This window comes from Monodon monoceros, unplaced genomic scaffold (genome assembly GCF_005190385.1).
Source record: "Monodon monoceros isolate NGI ecotype Baffin Bay Population unplaced genomic scaffold, NGI_Narwhal_1 Super_Scaffold_11, whole genome shotgun sequence".
Lineage (NCBI taxonomy): Eukaryota > Metazoa > Chordata > Mammalia > Artiodactyla > Monodontidae > Monodon > Monodon monoceros.
The window spans coordinates 22,717,235-22,738,947 of NW_021703767.1; the positions used below are offsets into that span (position 1 = coordinate 22,717,235).

The window sequence follows — 21,713 nt, forward strand, 5'->3', positions numbered from 1 at the left end:
TCATTGACACTTTTATGGCAATGTCTAAATGTCAATTTCTCCGTAATTTAACCACTAAGGATTTTAATTCCCATTAGACAGTTACATATAAGGATTGACCTATAACACTGGGAAAATGATTTTTTAAACAAAGATTATCTAAAACAATGGGCAAAAATGTATCTGAGGATATGATTCAAAGTATTTGAACATTAAAGACTCATTTATTGATAAAATTATTTTAAAGAGTAAAAGGTAATCACATATTTATAAGTATATCAAGACAACATTGATATTGTTCCCATTTCAATTTATTTGAAGCTGAGGGCAGAAATCAATATTATTTTCACTTGCAATACATTTTCTTTGTGTGTGATCCATTGTGAGTGAATATGGCATATATAAGAGATAGAGATTTATGGAATCTTTCTAATCTAATTTTACACACAACTAATATTCATTTAAATGGGTAACAATTTTGATCTGGCACTTCAGCCTATTAAAAATTCAACTTTGAAGTAGCATTGTAATTATAACTTAAAAAGAGTTTTCCAAAGTTTCTCTCAATATTTAACATCTGCTAAAGATAACTGGCTCCTTCAAGCCTAAGTTCCCTGAAATTCTCTGGATGAAAAGTGTAACCTTTATTAAGTATTTTCATCTTAAACTGAAATCCACTTTAATAATCTATTTGCCCAAGATTGGATTAAAAAACATGCAGGGCTTTCTTATATATTTAGCTCACAAAGATTTTGTTTTCTTTGTTTTTCCTTAAACCCCTACTTGTGGAGAGGTTGTGTTATGAAATATAGTTCTTAAGAAATAGAGCACTTTATCCATATAATAAATTGCAGTACTTCAATCATAGAGTCAAATTGATACCAAAGAGTTGGTGCCGGTCAGGTCTCTATATTGAAATTCATAACAAAAGAAACAACAACAGCAACAACACAACAACAAAAGGAAATGGACCATGGGCAGGAGCATTTGATCATATGTATATGTGTACAAGCTATTCCAAGCTAGAAGTTTCCCAAGAAATTAAGGTCAGTGGAATAGTTTTGGTCATAGGGTCACTGCAATCTAAATGCTCTTTGTAGCATTTGTTGTTAAAGACTCTGTGATCTTGGTGTTATGCTTTGATGTCGTCTTCTTTTGATTGAATGATGTCGTTAGAAACCTTAATTTCTATAGTTTCTGGATTTAGGACTTCTTTCCCATTTTCTTCTTTTAAAGGCAATTTTCTGAAAGAGAATAAAAAATAAACAATTGGCTGAGGCACTTTAAGTGGTATCTCTTAACATTTAAGTTATTGTTTTGTAGAAGAAAATAGAGTACCATTATTAGAATGAAAAAAATAAGATTTGTTAAATATGAAATTGACAGAAATATAATCTAAAAGATAATAATACAATATTGTCTACTGTGAAAATGTGATGTAATGAATAATAATGAATGAAACAATATATTTTTAGGTTTGGATGCACCAAATTGTTCATTATAGGGTGGCTTTGGTTTAATAACCCTCTGATGTATTAAAAATATAATGAAGTGTTTTGGAATATGAAAAAGCCAAAATAATTTTATATGTTAACTAGCTGATTTACTAGTACTCCGTTTTTTTAAGTAAAAACAATCAACAGATGCTGCCATATCTGTTACATAAAATTCAAAAGCTCGGTGAATTAGTAATATTCTTTGGAACTTAATGCAAATAGATATATTTCAGGACTTTTCCACTTTTTTATATTTATTATATATGTTTCTTTAATTGGTCTCTTCACTATTGTTTTTTCTTGATACTTTTGTAATATTTATAGCAATTTGTTGAGAGTTTCCAATTGTAACCTATGAAGCAATAACAACCTTTGTTTCTTAATATTAAGATAGTTTACAAATCATACTATGATGACAATAAATCAAGATTTCGAGTTTTTTCTACCAGCCTAAACTCAATGCTTTATTATTACATCTTGTGCATATGGCTTTGAAGGCAGTATTTCCTCCTTTGACAAAATAATTTTTTCACATCAAAAAAATTAAGTTACAAATAGAATTCTAATTCACCTCTGTGACTGCAGCCTCACCATTTTATGGAGTAGTGAATGCTACTATGCTAGTTCCTCTGGGGTTTATTTGTAATTTCTTTTATGTTTCTGAATGAGAAGAGAAAGCCATGTCTTCTGAAAGTCAAATTTATTATGTGAAAACTAACCAATCAAAAGTAAGTTATATCATTGCTGGAGTGAAGTAACATCTACTTTGTACCTACTAGGGCAGGCTCTCTTTTATGTTTATTGTAAGTAGTGCATTCAGAGTTCTTTTCTTCCATTCCCAAATACTGAAAACATTGATAATAAAGGATTATAAAAACAATGGGTTATTTCTAGCAGCAAAGTATACAGAAATTTAGAGCTTGAATGGGAGGTTAGCATAATGCTTAATATATCTCTTACTCACAAAACTATGTATTAAATTTGTAATTAACCAGTGCTTTCAACTAATTCTTGGATGGTGTATTTTTGCATATATATTTATTCACTATTTATATTTATGTTAAATTGTATTTTTAAAGATTACTGTTAATGCTATTATTTTTATGTTGAGTATTCTTTTCTTTAATTGAGAACCAGAGTAGTTATTAAATCATCTTGTTTTGGTTTGGTTTGGTTTGGTTTGGTTTCAAAATACGGCCCGTTCTATGTAAGGGCATTTTCTTAACTAGTCTTCATACACACCATTATATCGTTGTCAGTGTTAATTAATAGATAGGAATTGTTTTGCTGTGTAATATTTTACTTCATTGAAAAGACTTCTGATTTCCAAAGGGAAGTGTATAGATGTGTTTATTTCACACTATTTCTATTTTAGACTGTCATATTCATATTCAAATCAATAACTAATTTTCTGACACATTTTTATTTCAGTAAAAATCAATCACAGTTTGCAAGTATCACTTTCTTAAACAATAAGATTAGTGTAGGAAAATCCAACTTTTTGACATGTTTGCATCATTTTGATATTTTTACATAAACTTATGGGTATATGTGTGAACAGGAGATTTTTCTCTGATGATACAAAATCTTCATGTGAAATATCTCAATAGAAAATGGATTTTAGATATTCACATGTACTTTCATTGAAGAAGAAACAACATTGTTTTTAAAATGATGTTATTTGTCAATATGTGCTACAAATAATGACAATGTGTTCATCATTTTACAAATACTTATCCAAGAATAATTAAGCATTTCAGGATACATACTCAGGTTCTGTTAGTGGTGTGGTTTCATTTGGCTCATTTACTGGGCTCCCATCTTCATGATTAGTAATTCTTTCATCCTCTGTTCTCATCTCCACTATTGGTTCTTTTGATCCATCTTTCCTAGAAAAATAAAGAAAAAAAAAACCTTACCTATGAAATGTAAAAAAAGATGCATTATGGAACATGGTTAAAATCTCCACAAAATCTCGCTACCCATGGATTCTGATCCAGCTTGGTCAGAATAAGAATACCACTAAGAATATTTTTTCCATTTAAATTCATCTAGCCATATATTGTTCAGAAAAAATAGAAAGAAGAAATTCCATTTTGTCTAGAATTCTTTTCCTCATCAAAATTTTGTTAAATATTTCACAAAAGTAGTTCAAATTTTCAATTTGTTTATGCAGTTTCTTTTGGAAAATAAATGAAAATTATTTCATTAAATAAAAGTTATGATATGAAGTAGCTTCTTCCACCTAATTAGCCATACACATACACATTTAAATATATATTTTTATTTTAAAAATAAAATGATGCTATTTTAAAAATAACATCAAATAAAAACATGTTTTATTTGAAAAATAACATTGCTTCTATATCAAAATTTGGAAGATAAAATTTATATAAGATACTTTATATATGTTTATATAAGATACTTTTAGTTTCAAATGTCTCTGAATTTATATGATTTTAACTATAATGTAACCATTGACATATTTAATATATTTAGGTTTTTAAGAAAATATTTTAAAAAGAATAATATTGTAACATATATGCATTATTATTTTCACTTATAATTTCTTATCCATGTCATTTTGTTAGATGTCTAAAATCTAAAATTAAGTGTAATTTATAATTTTGAGTAGAAATTTTACTACAAGGTTTTGTAGCACAAAAAAATAAACAAAAGAAAGAAAAACAAGGAAGGCATTTGCTGATGATAAAGAATGAACTGAGATATAAGGGTTGAGAATGATGTACTCATCATACAGATTTCAAATATGGCACACGAAAAAAAATTAAGAAGGAATGGGTGTTTTCAACTACCCAGGAATATAGTCTTACCATACAATCCCACGGTTGTGCCCTATGTATTTACCCAAATGAGCTGAAAACTTATATCCACAAAAAAATCTGTGCATGAATCTGTACAGAAGTTCTATTCATAATTGCTAAAAGTTGGAACAAACTGAGATGTCTTTCAACAGGTAAATGGATAAACAAACTGTGGTACATCCATACAGTTGAATATTACGCAGCAATAAAGAGAAGTGAACTATTAAGCCAAAGAAAGACATAGAAGAACTTTAAATGCATATTGCTAAGATAAATAAGCCAGTCTGAAAAGGTTACATACTGTGTAATTCCAACTAAATGACATTCTGGAAAAAAACAAAACAAAACTATAGAGACAGTAGAAAGATCAGTGGTTGTCAGGGGTTCAGGATGAGGGAGTGAGAGCAGGACATAATGGTGAAGCGCTGGTCATATTAGGGCAGTGAGCGTATACTATTTGATACTGTAGTGGTTTCATCATCATATGATGATGGAATTAGTTCTTTAAAGTCAAGTAAACTAGGATTACATTTAAAATAATGCAAACAAAAAAAACCCAACAATGGCTCAAATATTTAACAGACCTCACAAATGCTGAGACCTGAAAAGAAAAATATTAAGGCTAATAAAACACTTTGATCAGGTGGCAGGTTGTTGCTTTTGTATGAGTATGTAGGTACCTCACATAAACACATAAAATTTTGAAGAAAATCTAGAAGTCAACAGTGAAGAACTCTTTTTACACCTTTAAAATTCAAATGTCTGTTGGAGTTGGTGGTTCAAACATATTTAACAACATCCTCTGTTTTGGGGCTCCAAGGAAGCAAGATCTATATAATAGTAGAGATGATGAAGAAGCAATTCACCATTAGATTTTAGTTTTTTGTTTTTTGTTTTTTCTTGGTTGTTTGCTGTTGTTATTCTTCAATTGATTCTTTTAAAACATTCTTCATGATACCAATGCTCTTGATGACATAGTGGATGATACTGTTTGAAAAGCATGGCTATTGGTGATTCAAAACATCATCAAGATGAGCAGAAAAGTGATTCAAAAACCAGATTATATTTTTAATTATTTTAATAACAGGTACAGATCTGTGATGAAATGAAACAGAATGCAAAGATAGAAAAGATAGTGAATTTGGATTTTAATTGTATACTTTCTTACCAAAAATAAACGGATAAGCAAAGAACTTTAAACTAGAAAGGATAAAATAAACATTATCAAGAATAAATGAAGGAGTAACATGAGAAAATTGTGAGTTGTCCTAAAATCTTTATTTTTGGTTTTAATGATCTTTTTTGATTTTTAGCTTGTTAGCATACAGTACAGAATAATACAAAAGGGTAGAGAGGGAAAAGTGACTCTCCCTTCCACTATCTGTAGGATATTTAGTTATCTATCAGAGAGACAATTACTGTTGCAAATTTTTTGCCTTGTTTCCAAGAGATACTGTAGGCATATGCCAGCATGTATGTGTGAAAGTGAATTATTTTTAAACAAAGGATAGCATACTAACTGTGTGTAATTTTGCCTTTTCAGTTTACACTAGGTATTAGCTGGAAGCCATAAAAGAGCATTTAGAGCTGCCTCAATCTTTTTCATGGTGCATATTTTCCCATTGTATATATTCACCACGACGTATTTGAAGTCTTTAACTGACAAACATTTAGGTTGTTTCCAACTTTTCCTATTACAATAAATACTATCTGAAGCACACATATAACCTACATGAGTCTAATTCCTATTCTGTATAAATTACACTTAATCATTCTTCTAGTGATATCAGAATAATTACCAATATGGAATTATAAAGAGTGACAAAGCAATATTTTGTTTAAATTGGCATAAAATATATGCTAAAATTTATAGAAAATTTTACAATTTATAAACTGGTAAACATAGAAATTCTGGCCAGATTTCTAGAACTGATTATTAAGCAGAAAATGATGACAAGTGTAGCAGAGCAGTTGAGAGGATGTGTCCTAGGACCAACCTGGCTGGTTCTCCCAACTCCCTGCATAAACATTTCTGGCTTGGTTAGTAAAACAGAGAAGCTAAAGATACCAAACTAATTTCTGCTGTGTCCTTAGAATAGTGCCTTACATACATGCAGTACTCAATCATTGTTAACTGTCATCACCATCCTAGGAGGGCAAGGAGGATTTATGTTAGGAAATATACTACTAAAACTTGCAACTTGAACAAATTAAATAAGAGCAAAGTGAAAATATCTTGATGCAAACTGAGAAAGAATATTTTATACAGTTGATCAATTCTTAAATGAAAATGTAAAGTTCATATAAATAATGGCATCACTAGCATAATCCAAACTTTGGGATAGATTGGGGAAAATATTTGCAACAAATGCAACATCAAATGATTAAGGGTCACATTATATAATCAACAAGTGAAAGAAAAGTCAAACGACTCTATGAAAATGTGTAAAAAATATGCACAGGAAATTCCAAGAAGAATAAAGTGACCAAAAGAAAATCATAAAACAAATAAGCTCAGACTCAACCCTGATTAGAAAAATGCAAATTTTAAATGATATTTTTCACTTATTGTATTGAAAAATAAACTGATAATAGTCAGTGTTTGAGAAGCACTGTAGGAAATATATGTTCTCTGATTATTTGGGATGAGAATTGGGAAATACATATTCGTACATTTACAACAGGATTGATGTAAAAATGAAGTTCAAAACAGCATAATATACTTTAATATTATAAAGATATTGAAAGTCTTATCTAAACTTTAATAATAGAGAAGTGGAAAAATACACTATGATATATAATATTACGGAATACTGCTTATTTATTTTTAAAAAGAGTCAGAAATTCATGTACTGAAATGGGACATTTTGAAGCTGCATTGTTATGTGAGAAAAATTGCACACACACACACATACATATATACATATGTACATATAAAAATCAGTGTGTGTATGTGTGAGGGGAGGTGTATGTTTGTGTGGTGTGTGAAGTCAGATGAAATTCTTACCTTTGCTTCTCTAGCTTTTTTCATGATTTTTTCTTTATTTTTGAATTTCTGTAGTTTGAAAATTATATGCTTAGGTGTAGTTTTTTTGCTTAATTTTGATTTTTATCCTTCTTGGTATCTTCTGAACTTCCTGGATCTGTGGTTTCATGTCTGATATTAATTTGGGGATGTTCTCAGTTATTATTGTTTCAAATATTTCTCCTGTTCCTTTCTTTCTTTCTTTCTTCTTCTGGTATTCCTATTTTGCATATGTTTAGCCTTTTGTAGTTGTCCTACAGAATTAGGTATTCTGTTTTCTTTTTTTTTTCAGTCTTTTTTTTGTTTGCTTTTTAGTTTTGACTTTTCTGTTAAGATCTTCTCAAGATTCTTTCCACAGCCATGTCTAGTCTTGCTAATAAGCTGATCAAAGGGATTTTTCGTTTCTGTTATGGTGTTTTTGAGCTCTAGCATTTATTTCAGATTCTTTCTTAGAATTTTCACCTCTGCTTACATTTCCCATCCCTTATTCCATGCTGTTTACTTTATCCATCAGAGTTCTTACCATAAAAAAATATATATATATTGGTCTGATGATTTCAACATCCCTGCCTTATCGAATCTGGTTCTGATGATTGCTCTGTCTCTTCAAACTGATTTTTGCCTTCAGTATGCCTTGTAAGTTTTTTCTTGATAGTGGGACATGATGTACTGGCTAGAAGGAACTGTTAAATATAGGTCTTTAGTAATGAGGTGGTAAATTATGGTGTAAACTGGATACATTCCATAGTCCCATGATTCAGTCTCTGTCTTTTAGTGAGTCTGTGCCCCCGGACTGTGAACTTCATAATTTTTTCTCATTTTTTTCCCCTTTAAGTGGAACAGGATGGTTAGAGTGGACTTGATTTGGGTAATTCCCTTCTCCCATGTGGCAGTAAAGGGGGCCAGAGCTATGTATCCCTCTTTCTGCATGCTAAAAAGCCATTTACAGACACACACACACACACACACACACACACACACACACACTTGACTAGTTACTTCCTATTATTTTTTATATTTTAGTTATTTCACAACTTGCTCAGCTAAGTCTGATTAAGTAAATTCATTCTTTTTTGAAAAGTAGTATTTACAACAGAAATTTCTTATTTATCTATTTGATTGTTTTTTAATCGAAATGTGTTTCCCATCACAGTAACTAGTTGATGGCAAGGACTAGTTTGCTTCCTCACAGTTGTATTTCTGGAGCTTAGATAGTGCCTGGTTATCTAGGTGTTCAATAAATATTTGCTATTGCAAATTAATGCTTGGGTAAATAAGAGTATACATAAAGTTTGGTAAAATAGTAATCTTTAACCATTTTATAACATAAACTATGAGAATTCAAGATAAATGCTAATTTACATTGAAAGCCAAATAATGGAATATTCTAGGACTTTACACAATGCCATCCTGTATGCCATTGACTTTAATTTCTCTTTTTTTCTGCAATATAACGTTCTTTAAATAAGAATGCTCTAAGTGTTTAGTTAATGTGTTTTGTAAGAAATCTACATAGTCTTATAACTTGTGATAACATGAAAGGACTAGTCTTAGAATGCTTGGGGTCATATTTAGAAGCTAGTATATATCCAATTAATCAAATCAATTATGCCCTATTTTTCATTGAGGTTTTATTTTATTTTTTCCAATTTGAATAATGAATTTTTGAAACAGAGTTGAAAACTGTTTTCCTAAGGCAGAGGAAATTGTGATTTAAAAACCTATGATGGACAACAAGCATGGAATGAACCATGTGTTTTCATCTTTCCAAGTCTTTAAGGTTAATTAAACTTGGCAGGAATTACAAACAAAAGTGTTGGTGGATAAATTACCAATTAATAAAGTCAAATAAAAACAAACAGCAGAACTTAGATGTACCTCATTATTTTGCACATGGTCATCAACATCCCTGTAATTAATTAAGACAAAAAAGTGAAGGTCCTTTTTGATTTCTCTCTTTCTTTCATCCCAAAGTTGAATCAGTCAGCAGTACTTGACTCTACCTCATCTATATTTGGGTGCTATACACTTTTATATGCCTATAGTACTACAGGCTTGGTACAGAAGACCATCATTTTCTACCTGGAATATTTCAAGATTTTCCTACCCAGTCTCCCTCATTCCAAATCTTTCCTTTTCACCTACCAACCCTCCAGTTATCCTTCTTCACAAGTAGCTAAATAAACCGTTAAAAAAACTTTTAGTTGCTTTCTATTTTAAAAATATTTCCTTACTTTGACCAAGAAGATTTAATACTTTTGTACTCAGATAATTCTCCCACCTGATTGGTACCACTCTCTTTCCCTGCCTCATTCTACTCAGATCCATTTTGCCTTTAAGTAACAAGCTCATTCCTGACTTAATGGCTTTTGTATTTATTGTTACATTGCTTAGAACGTTCCTCTCCTTGATCATTATATTTCTGGCTCTTTATCACTCACTCTTCTGCCTAAGTTTCATCTCCCTGGAGAAGTCTTTAATGACCCAACCTCTAGTAACAATTGTCATTCTGTTTTTCATTTTTCTTAGTGCTTATCACTACCAGACATTTTCAATTTTAGTGTTGATTATCTGTCTTCTTACATTGAAACAAGAATTCCATGTGAACAAAATTCTTGTTTGTTTTATTCACCACTTTATCATTGTATAGAAGTGCTGGTTACCTAGTATTTATTCCATTTAGTTAATAGCAAAGCAACAATGAAGATATATAAAATTCAGTTTTGAGTCAATGTGTGCATATATATATCATATGTATATATGTATAATTATGTTATATAGTACATTGTTTTCTTGATATGTGAAAAAGTAACTAAAACTAAATTTGGTGATATGTTTATTTAGTTAACAAGACAATTTAAAAATATAGCAAGTTATTAGGAAGTACAATATGTTTCTATGAGGAAAGCAAGAGATATTGAATAGTGAATTGTTTCCACTATATTCACTATGTCATACATTAATATCTCTTTCAAGTATGAAGTAGAGCCTAATTTCTGTTTGTTTTTGCTATGTGCTGTGTCCAACAAGTAAGCAGGTGACATTTTGATTGTAATATTTAATGTAATTTTTAAATTGAAAATGTATACTCTTTAAGTTATTATCCCATGAAGTGAAAATATTCCTTACAGAATATCCATGAAAAATGGTCATAGACAAATTGCCTAGAAAGATTGAAATGGGCTTTGGAGAAACAAAACAAAACAAAAAACAATATAAAAACAAAACAAAACAATGTGGCCATGCAAAATGGATTCTCCTATATCCCTAAGCCTAGAAAATAATGTATGAGACTGTACATGCCTAAATGTATGTATCAAAAATGAATAGAAATGACTCAACAATAAAATGAAATGAATTGCTGACACATAGAATATCATGAATGAATTCTAAAACATTATGCTGAGTGAAAGAAGGCAGACACAAAAAAGTACACATTGTAGGAAACTATATCAAGCTTTATAAGAGCTAAAAATTATCTATGATAAAAGAAATCGGATTATTAGTTGCCTGGGGCAGGGGGAGTTGCCTGGAGTAGTGTGGGTTGTCTGCATAGGAACATGAGAGAACTTTTGAAGATGATGCTAATATGGAAAGCTTTTTGCATTTCACTCTAAGTTTTGCATGAAGAAAACATAAATTTTGAGCTCTTTGTAGTGATATACAAAGAGTCTAACATTACTTTGATGCAGATGTCTGATACTCACAGATATGCAGCTTTTCCTTCTTCAAGTTCTTTACTTTTACCACTGGAGCCACTTTTCTTCCCACACATTCTCCTGGTGATGCACATCAATAACCCACATTGTCGAATAAAGAAGCAGCTGACGTCTGTTACCACCAGAATTAACAAGAGTGCAGCGACTCCCAGACCAATGACCGCTCCAAGCCCAAGACCATTAAAAAGTGTGTCTTAAAAATAAAAGAAAATAATTTTATTAAACCCCAAATTAGAAAATATTATACAGTTATTTAAAAAAAGAAATCATCTTATCCAAGAAATATTCAACTCAAGAGACAGGAAAAAATATCTTCATTAGCATACTTCAATTTCATGATTTCTGGGAGTTATTTTCTGGTTTTCAATGTTTTAAGCAACTGACATGTTAAGGATTTGAAATATTTCTTACAAACTTTCTTTAGAAAAAACACCCTAAGTAACTCTTCTTTCCAATATACTTCTTGATTACCTTTGGGGAAGATAATGAATATTTTATCATAACCCTAACTATACTCTACCAGAAAGTCAGAGCCATTAATAGATCATCACTTTGTTAAAAGAAAAAATATAGTTAAAACTCCTGTAAGAGAAGTGTTAAATAAATGCTCTATATGGAATCATTTTAGTTTTAAGATTTGGGCTTGCAAATGATGCTGGAGCACTTTGCTTTGACAGAGAATGCTCTTTAAAATATCTGGCTAGAAATATTTTAAAAATCATCATTTCAGAATAAATGGTTTACTTGTATTTTTCCAGTTAATATTTTAACAAATTATATTAGACTAGAAGCAAACTTTTACAGAGTTGTGGTAATTATGACCTTTCTGAAGTCATATCGTGAAAAGGTAGGGGAAGATGGGAGCCACTTTTCTGTGACATATGGTTGCAGGAAATTACAAGAGCCATGGAATTCATGAAACAGGTGATGGAGAATAGGGTGGAATAGGCTGACTGACAGAGTAAAAATGGCAAGAGTGGCTAGTACAGCAAAAATGAATCAAACTTTATATGCCTGTAGTCGAATATGAGGGTAGATTACACAGCTATAACAATGTAGATAGGAAAGTGAGCACAATGGAAAGACACAGGATTAAACTGGTGACTGGTGATACTGTGTTATCTAGAGGGAAAAAAGAGAATTATATGACAATTTTATAGAATTGTTCAAAATGATCAACATGATCATGTTAAAATTTGCTTATGTAACATTATAAAATTATAATTATCATTTTTAATCATAAAATATAATTTTCACTCAGCATCATAATCACATGTTCAGTCTGTGAGTGGTGTGCAATGCAAGTGACAGATACAGGGAGAGATGCAAATTTGAGTTTTGAGAAAACCACTTCTGAAAAACATGCATATGTAAAACAAAGATTTTGTAAGTTATATTTTTAAAGTTAGGTCCAATATATTTTAATCATGACTGAAGAAATTGTGATCCAAAGGAACTGATATAACTGTCCTTATGTTGAATCTTCCACTAACAGGCCAGTCTTGAATAGGTCACACCTGTCTGAATCCTAGTTTATTTTTCTGAGTCTAATGTCTAAACTTATTTTATTTTTTCCAGGAAACGCATGTTATTTATATTTCTTAACACTCTCAGAGCTTGCAGGTAGATTAATAAAAATCATTCTATTTGTTACATGGTGCCTGGCACTTACACAAGCAGCTTTGTTCTTCACGTGTGCTAGAACACACATATTCTACAGTGTCCCCATGATGTTGCACATAAGAACTCTTTAAGCACTGAATCAAAAAACTTGGAACTCACATGCCCAAGAAAAGCGTGATTTTGATTATAATTATTTTATTTCTGATAATGAGAAACAGGTGATAAACACATGACAGTGGTGGAGGAAAAAAAATTTTCATGCCATTTTCAGAATCTCCTTCCCCTATCAAAGTTTAACATGCTATTTAGATGCTTTCAGTGTAGAAAAATTGCCTAGCTCATATCCAGAGAAATTGTTAGCTTCCACACAACTGTTATCACATGAACCCATATTAAGGAAAAACTAGAGAAACAAAAATATTTTTCAGCCATGGAAATTTAGTATCTTTTTTTATACAAAGTTCCAATATACAAATGGACAATGAGATTCTAAATATTATTTAATAATTTTCAAAGATGTATCTATATACATAATTTTAAAAAATCTAGTGCCTCATGCTATAAAAATAATATATCAAGCACACCAGGATTTCTTTTAGTGATTTAAGAAATCATTTTATGCATTTTCTTCCATTATCCTTTTTCAAATATAAATGATTCTCATTTGAATATACTATTACAATATAATGAAGACAACTCAGCTATGAGATATCTTTGTTTATATGTAAAGCAAAAATATGTTTTACAGTGTTCATAAGTAATTATTTTGGATGTACTTCACATGATTCAACAACCAAAGCTCAGACAAGAATAGTAGAAAAATACATCTCCATTTGAGCTTTAGTCCATCTGGATATATTGACTCAAACGACATTTGAACGTTAATCACTTCTTTCTTACTTCATTTAGGTTCCTCTCACATGCAGACATAGTTCTAGACAATAAATCCCACAACTCAGTTATGATATATCTGGCCCAATATATAAATCCTCATTTACCCTTTTAAAATGTGAAGACTCTTGCTTTGTATTTAAATGCACTGGATCTGGTGTCAGAAAATCCTGGTTCCATCACTTACTCCTATATGTCCTTGGTTGAGTCATTTAACTTTTCTCTAAGGCTGAGATGCCTCTTTATTGAAATGGGGACATTTAGGAAAACAAGCACCACAAACTAAGTCATGAGGTTGTTGGAAAGATTTTTGTGAATATAATAATAACACCTCAAACACTTTTGCCCAACACTAAGTAAAAATTTAAAGAGTATTATTATTATTACTATATTATTATTATTATTATTATTATTATTATTACAAAATTCTAGTGAAATGAGATTTTGGTGAAAAAAATAGACCATTTAAAGTTAAATTAGTCCAGTAAATATATTTCTTCATCAGCAACTTTCAGAATCTCTTGTTAAGCACTGATTATTCTCCTGAGAAAAAGATAATTTTTTTAAAAAATGACTTAGTTTTAGCTAGTTAGCTTTTAAATGATAAATATTTTATTTGTGACTTTTTTAGCATTAAACAAGTATATTGATCTTCTCCATTCCCAAGTTAGAAAAAGCTCTTAGAAACATTATATTTGTAAAGCACCTTATAGTAAGGGAATATTGACGCTAAAATAGCTATTACTTTTTTCTAGAGAAACAATATTATACCTTCTTAACAATCTTAACAAGATTACAATCTTGGAAGATTACTAGAAGTTATTTTTTCTGAAAAACCAAACATATTTTTGTCATTGCATAGAATAGGCATGGACGTCAAATAGATTTATGTTATAAATATTTAATTATGTTTTCTTTTGAAAGATTTAAAGGAAAATATTTCAGCTTAAGAATGTATTTAAATGCTCACACATTCTCATATCCCATGAAAGTAGGCTATAATATAAAAGCTAAATTTTCTGTTCTTTTTTTCTTTTGACACCAATTTAATCTATTGTGAAAGTTCACTTATTTGTCTTTGGACTTTTCACAAAGTCATAATCATGTGTAACATTACATCACTAGGATTTGGGGACTAACAATAATTTATTTCCTCAATAACATACAAAAAATCTTTCTTTAAATTATGGTTTTAATAACTTAACAAATTGGAACTGAGCATAGCAATCATTTAAAGGATTTTATTTATTTAATTTATTTATTTTTAAAGGATTTTAAATTAATCTTTTCAGTTTCCCAGAATACTTACACGTGTGTTTTATGATATAATTTTTATTAAACTCCATTACCTAAACAAAAATATTTTTAGGTCTATCTTCTAGATAAGAAAAATGATATCCAGAGAGTACAGTGACCTAAGTCACAAGATAACCCTTAATACCCTTAATATTAGATCTGTACAAATGAAGACTATTTAGCTTCCGGTTCTATATAAATATATTGGCCTCACAACATGGCTTCTGGGATCTTAGTTCCCTAACCAGGAGTTGAACCTGGACCACAGGAGTGAAAGCACCAAGTCCTAACCACTAGACCACCAGGGAATTCCCCGGTTTTATACCTGTGTTCAAGTCAACATTTTGTACTGGATACTCAGCTTCAAATAATCAAAAGATAGAAATAAAATTAAGTGACTAAATTAAAATGTATAATTTGCTTGCATAAAAATGTCAATATCCATTTTTTCCCATACAACTAGTGGAAAAACAACTATTTAAATGAGGTATAATTATGCAACTAATTATTTCTTGCTTTTATGTATTTTTCTTGAATTCTTATTTTCAGCTTCTATTTTAGTGATCTTTTGCATTGCTCTTTTGAAAAGGGATTTCATATTAGAATTGAATAAGGATAAATAATTTAGGAATCAAAAATTTAAACATCTATTTTTAGGTACAGATGTTATTATTGAAAGCAAATATGAGAATCAGTCTAAATGTGTTTTTACAATCTCCCTCCAAGCTGTACCTCCCACACCGTGAAATTTAAAAATTGGCTAACTAAACCAGTATGTATCCCCAGAGCTTTATGTACTTGCAATTTAACAGTCATCAAAATATAAAATCAAAGCAAGAAAATAAGAAAAAAAACTTCATTTCAAATCTGTCGTATGCACGTGTTTTCATGTTTCTGTTGTAGAAATTAACTCATTGCTAAAACACTACATTAATTTCCCATTAAATATACTATGCTTATATTAGTTTTTCAAAAACCACTACAATTTAAAAAGTAGCATTGCTTTCTGACTCCATAAGTAGTTCAGTTTTTTAGTTAACTCTTTTTCTATAGTTTGAGAATTACTTTTAGATGTGGAAAGTTGTGATAAAGAGATGGAGAAAAAACCTTTTTCTTAATTTAAAGTGTCCTAAAATGGAGATTTGTTTGTTGCTTCCAAAATAGTGGTAGTTATTTTCATAAGCGATATTGCTAAATACAGTGAGTTTAAGTGTATTAAAGATAAAAAGAAAAGCCCTTTTTGGTGTTCATCATGACATTAACTAGATACTATACCCTTCCACAATAGAGGTAGGTCTATTTGTCTCCTGTTTATACATTCTTCCTTCATTCTGCCTAGTGTAACATATTTTCAAATATCAAATGATTTCTGGAAAATCTAGGTATAAATCTATACACACGTATGGTTCATCCTATGTGGAAAGATGAAGCAGATGGCTTCCTGCATTTGAGCTCCATCTAAGCAGTGATGGTCAGCCATTCAACTACTTTAAAATCAAACATCTGGGTTATCTAGAGACTTTTGTGTCTACACAGTTTCATTATTTTTTTTAAAGGACTATTTATTCACTTAGGCTTCACAAACATTTACTGAGTGCTACAAAATTAGTGCAGTATTAGAGGGGTTTCCTGATACGTACTAAAATAAGTTAAAAATTAACATACATCTTTGGGCTTATCATACAGCTATTTAAGTCCCATTTTACGTATGAAGCATAAATTCCCCAAATTTAATTTCATTCATTGGATTCCCCAAAACACAACAAAGGAATAAAAGGGTAAGATTTTTAGATTAAGAAGGGCCTAGATTTAATAGTAAGAGCTTCTAAAATTATGGTAATCTCCATGCACTATAAAAGGTATGCTCTAGAGTAATACATACTTTTAAAAGAAAATGCATTGCACTAATTTAAAAACCAACTAAAGATTTCACAGTTTCTTGTTGTGTTATGTTAGACAGCTGTTTTCCAAAATCACTTGCCACTTACATACTTGCAAATTATCTTAAATTGATAAGTTAATGTTCTGTGATATTTTTCCTAGGAACACCTAAATCAACAAAGAATAGGAAAATATAATAAAAAGAGCCAAAGTGTAGAAATGAGACTAGGGTCTAGAATATGTCAACAGAAAAAAAAATTTTTTTTAAAGCTTTAAAATTTTGATAAACTTTACAGCTTTAAAAACAGTGGGGATAGTGAAAATGAAGTATAATCACAATATTCCCCCAGCATAGATGAAGCTGCAGGCTTTACAATCCTTGACATAATCCACTTGTCAAGAAAGAAAATACTATTTTCCAACCCTGAGGAGCTGTGTAGAGAAAAGTCACATTTATAAGACTTTCTATTTCCTACGGGGGATACCTGGCCTGCTAAACATTACCTAAATTAGGTATGATTTGCCTTTAGGATTGATAGACTTCTCTCAGTTATACTAAATGAGGAATCAGCTATATTCATAGAAGTGTCATATTTATGTATTTTAGGATTTTAGAAAAATGATTCCAAGTATCTACTTTTATATATTTGAAACAACATGACTTTCAAATCACTTCTGCAGGTGTAATCACAAGTAGAAAAAACAAAGAAAACTTTGATTCAAGCATGTTATAAAATTCACTATTAAAGAGGGAAATGTTGAAAACTGCTGTTATAACAAACTGAGCACAATGTCCCACTCTTTCCATTTCTCCACGTACCACATTTTTCTTCTATGTCATGACCATGGGTCTCCAGCATTTATAGTGACTGCTGTTAATCCCTGAATTGATGGATCCATTCCATTTTTTTAACATCTTTATTAGAGTATAATTGCTTTACATTGTTGTGTTAGTTTCTGCCGTATAAAAAAGTGAATCAGCTATACGTATACTTATATCCCCATATCCCCTCCCTCTTGTGTCTCCCTCCCACCCTCCCTATCCCATCCCTCTAGGTGGTCACAAATCACCGAGCTGATCTTTGTGCTAGGATCCATTCAATTTTCATTCATATTTAACATGTTTGTTTGAAACAAATGTTTGAACTTCTGAGGTTTCCAATGTCTGGTCAATGCCCCTTTAATTGTATTAAATGGAAAGAAGGAGAAAATCATGGCAAACTGTATCAGCAAGGATGATTATATCATTTTCCATTAATCCAAAATGTTTAAAAAATTCAAACAACAAACTCAAGAGCAACTATGATTGGAGTTTATATTCTTCCTCCAATCCGAGCTCCCTTTTTTTATTGCTTCCCCACATATATCCAGAGAAAAATTGAGTCTCTCCTCCTATGATATATGTTTTTCTTTTAAAAGTATTTTACAATGTATCAATCCTTTGAAAAAGATGCAATGTACAATTACAAAACATAAAAAAATAAATTAAAATGATATAAAATAAATATTGATTGAAATTCTAATATTTTTTATCTCTACCATGGTATTGCTCACTCATTTTGTGGCCTACACACTACAATCGGTTATATCGAAATCATAATTATAATTTTATTCCATTTCATTACTGATGAAATGTGGATAACAATTCCCATGTATCCTAGCTAAAATATTCTTTGAGAATCATATATGAAGGGTACTTTGGGAATTCCAAGACACTGTACATATATTACTTTATGCTCACTTTGTTTATAGCTACCTCTCATTACTCATCATTTGTTTATAGTATCTTCTTTTAAAAAATTAGAACTTCTTTTACCCAAAACCTTCTTAGATTTTAGCAAGTATAAATATTTGAATATTGCTAGCATACATGAACTAGGATGCATAAAATAACTGTAAATACATGTTTATATTTTACAAGTGTTTTTTCTTGTTTTTGATAAACACACTTCATTAAGGCCTAAGGTTTAAGTATATTTTCATTCTTCTAGTTTTAGATGTGCATTCCACTGTGACCAGAACTCAAGAAGACTTTAGTTTAATATCATTCTTTTTTTTTTTTTTTTTTTTTGCTGTACGCGGGCCTCTCACTGTTGTGGCCTCTCCCGTTGCAGAGCACAGGCTCCGGACGCGCAGGCCCAGCAGCCATGGCTCACGGGCCCAGCTGCTCCGTGGAATGTGGGATCTTCGCGGACCGGGGCACAAATCCGTGTCCCCTGCATCGGCAGGCGGACTCTCAACCACTGCGCCACCAGGGAAGCCCCATTCTTTTTTAATTTATTAATTATTCATATTGTAACTTATTTTTTGGTCCCTCCCTTACTTCTACATGTCAAATTAAAATTTTTTTTTTAAACTTTGAAAGACTGATGTTAAAATGAATGACAGAAAGATAATTATTCGTAATGCTCTTATTATCTCTGACAGGTGACATTGACTTTTGCTCAGTTCGGGGAAAAGAATATCTATACATATATTTTGGTATTCTTTTCTTCTGTAATTCATTTTGTCCTCTTTAGCTCACCATTAATTTTTAGTTTTTTGGTTATCTTTATTGTTTTTTTTATTGTGGTGGCTATTTTGCACAATATTTTAGGCACATTCATCTTCATTTTAGTAAAAATTAAGATTAAAACTCTCAAAAGATTATTACAGAGTGGATCAAAGTCTTCTTCCTAAATTAAGACTGTACTTTCTTTGTGTTCAAATCTTTTACTCTGAAATATCGGTTTCCTTTTGGACAATTCATAGTATTTATGAGATAAAGCATATACATCATTCAGCTTTCTGACAAAATGCACTTATTAGCAAATTTTTAAGTGCATTTATGTTCATTTTATTCAGATATTTAATTGCTTACTGAACTAGCTGTATGAAAACTGTGGGTACAATGTGTAATCTCACATGTTTTTCAGTGAACAATTTAAAGAAAAAAGTACATAATGTGAGTAAATCTGTGATGGCTGTGAAGAGTATTGTCATCAGTGAAGAGAAAACTGCAGCATCTTTTATAAAGGATTGCATTTTGGGAAAAGAATATTGGAATTTTAAAATGAAAAAATATTTTATTTTATTTTTATTTATTTCTTTATTGGCTGTGTTGTGTCTTCATTGCTGCGAGCGGGCTTCTCATTGCGGTGGCTTCTCTTGTTGTGGAGCACGGACTCTAGGCGTGCGGGCTTCAGTAGTTGTGGCTCACGGGCTTAGTTGCTCCGCGGCATGTGGGATCTTCCCAGACACAGGCTCGAACCTGTGTCTTCTACATTGGCAGGTGGATTCTTAACCACTGTGCCACCAGGGAAGCCCTAAAATGAAAAATCTTAAAAAATATATTAAAAACCAAAACTGTTAGAACCTTGAGAAAAGTACATACTTATATGTAATTACACCAATTTATAAGTGCTTTGTGACCTGTCTGAGGGATTTTTAGTTTTTAGTATCACACAGAGGTAATTAGCTGTGTTTTAAATGAACGTGTATTGCGTTCATTGGAGCTCTTTCTATATCTCGAAACAAATTATAAAAGCCATGCTGGAGATTAATACTTATGTGGAAGTTCATTGTGATTTTCTAGCTTTCTGGTTCTTTGATAAAACTCTTTGTAGTATCCACACATTCACTTAGGAATTTAAAATTTTTAGATTTCAAAAGATATAAGTAAAATTCACCAATAACTTTTCAACATTACTCAAATATATCAATAAACCTTGTGCTATTGTTTAGATATGTTTAAAATCTTCAGGCTATTTTTGGTACATCTTCAAAGGGTGGTCATGTCTTTTCTGTGTGTACTCAGTTAAACAATATTGATGTAGACAGTTTATTGCTTACTTCCAAATTTCTTTTCATACAACCCTATTATTTGGGGATGGAGTGAAGATTGCATTTTACTTCACCTATTCCTTACTACTGTGTCTCTATTCTCTAGTCATTTTGATCTTTTTGTCAAAATGATTTTACATGTATAACTAATTTTTTAATATAAAACCAATGTGAATCCAAAATTTCCTTTCAAGTCACTTCTCCCTACTAAGAGGTATTCTTTGGAAGAAATGGGGTCAGGAGGTAGCACTGATAAACCAGACTTTTTTTAAAACTAAATATCTGATTTGGAGGAAGAAAAAGTAGCTAAGTGAGGAAAATTGGTTTAGTAATGGAAAGGGAATCATAAACATGTTTATAATATAACTGACATTAATAACTGTAAAACCGTATACTTTTTTTCTAAAAGTGTCTTTTTCTATAGATGTTTGTTTACAAAGGTGGAATTATAAGTTAAATATCTTTTCAAAATATCATCTAGTCCTTTATATTACAAAAGTGATCTTTTTGCCCAGGGATAAATTGGTCAAAGACATATAATCACCCTTCAATTTATCACAATGTAATTAAACAACTTTGTCAAGCAGTTGTGAGAATAAAATAAGAAGAAGGAAAAGGACTCTCTTCTCTGGGAGTTCTTAATGTATTGAGAAGGGTGAGTAAGACATGTACAGTCGAATGCTTTCCTAGTGGTGAAAAATAATGTGACCTGAGCAAATAGGTGGAAGAAGCATATAAGTTGATAGTTAGTGGTCAAGGAAGGCATGATAGAGAAGATAAATTCTAAGATGATGTTGAAGAATAAGAAGCTTTCTGTCTGATGATGAGTCCCTTTCAGCCAGAACATGATGTGAGCAAAGATGGAGATGTATGAGATAATACAGTATATTTTGAAATTAACAGATATTTATGGATATTAGAGATGATATTGGGGGTAACTGGTGGAGGATGTTGATTAAGTGATAAATTGTTAGGTTAAAAAGAATGGACTCTGCAATTGAATAAACAAATAAATAAATCAACAAAAACAAAATAAATAAACACCACTTAAAAAAAAAACCTAACTGTGATCTTTTTCTAAAAGACGGTAGGGAGTTGCTAGAGATACATAGGGAAATAGAGCCTGTTTCAATGGTTAGGAGGGGGCTGGTAGAGG

At 30.9% G+C, this 21,713-nt stretch overlaps 1 protein-coding gene across 2 annotated transcripts in view; it reads right to left on the reverse strand.

Moving 5' to 3' along the window:
• Nucleotides 1–272: 272 nt before the first annotated feature.
• The window catches only part of NCAM2 (neural cell adhesion molecule 2), a 491,601-nt gene continuing 470,160 nt past the window's right edge, over nt 273–21,713 (reverse strand). Inside the window, exons 16-18 of one of the 2 annotated variants that reach the window (XM_029214785.1) lie at nt 11,033–11,237; nt 3,245–3,364; nt 273–1,223 (exon numbers count right to left, since the gene is read on the reverse strand). In XM_029214785.1, the coding sequence (XP_029070618.1) occupies nt 1,112–1,223; nt 3,245–3,364; nt 11,033–11,237 (437 nt within the window). In that variant the 3' untranslated portion in view covers nt 273–1,111. The remainder of the gene's footprint in view (nt 1,224–3,244; nt 3,365–11,032; nt 11,238–21,713) is intronic. The other variant, XM_029214787.1, reaches the window with a different exon arrangement.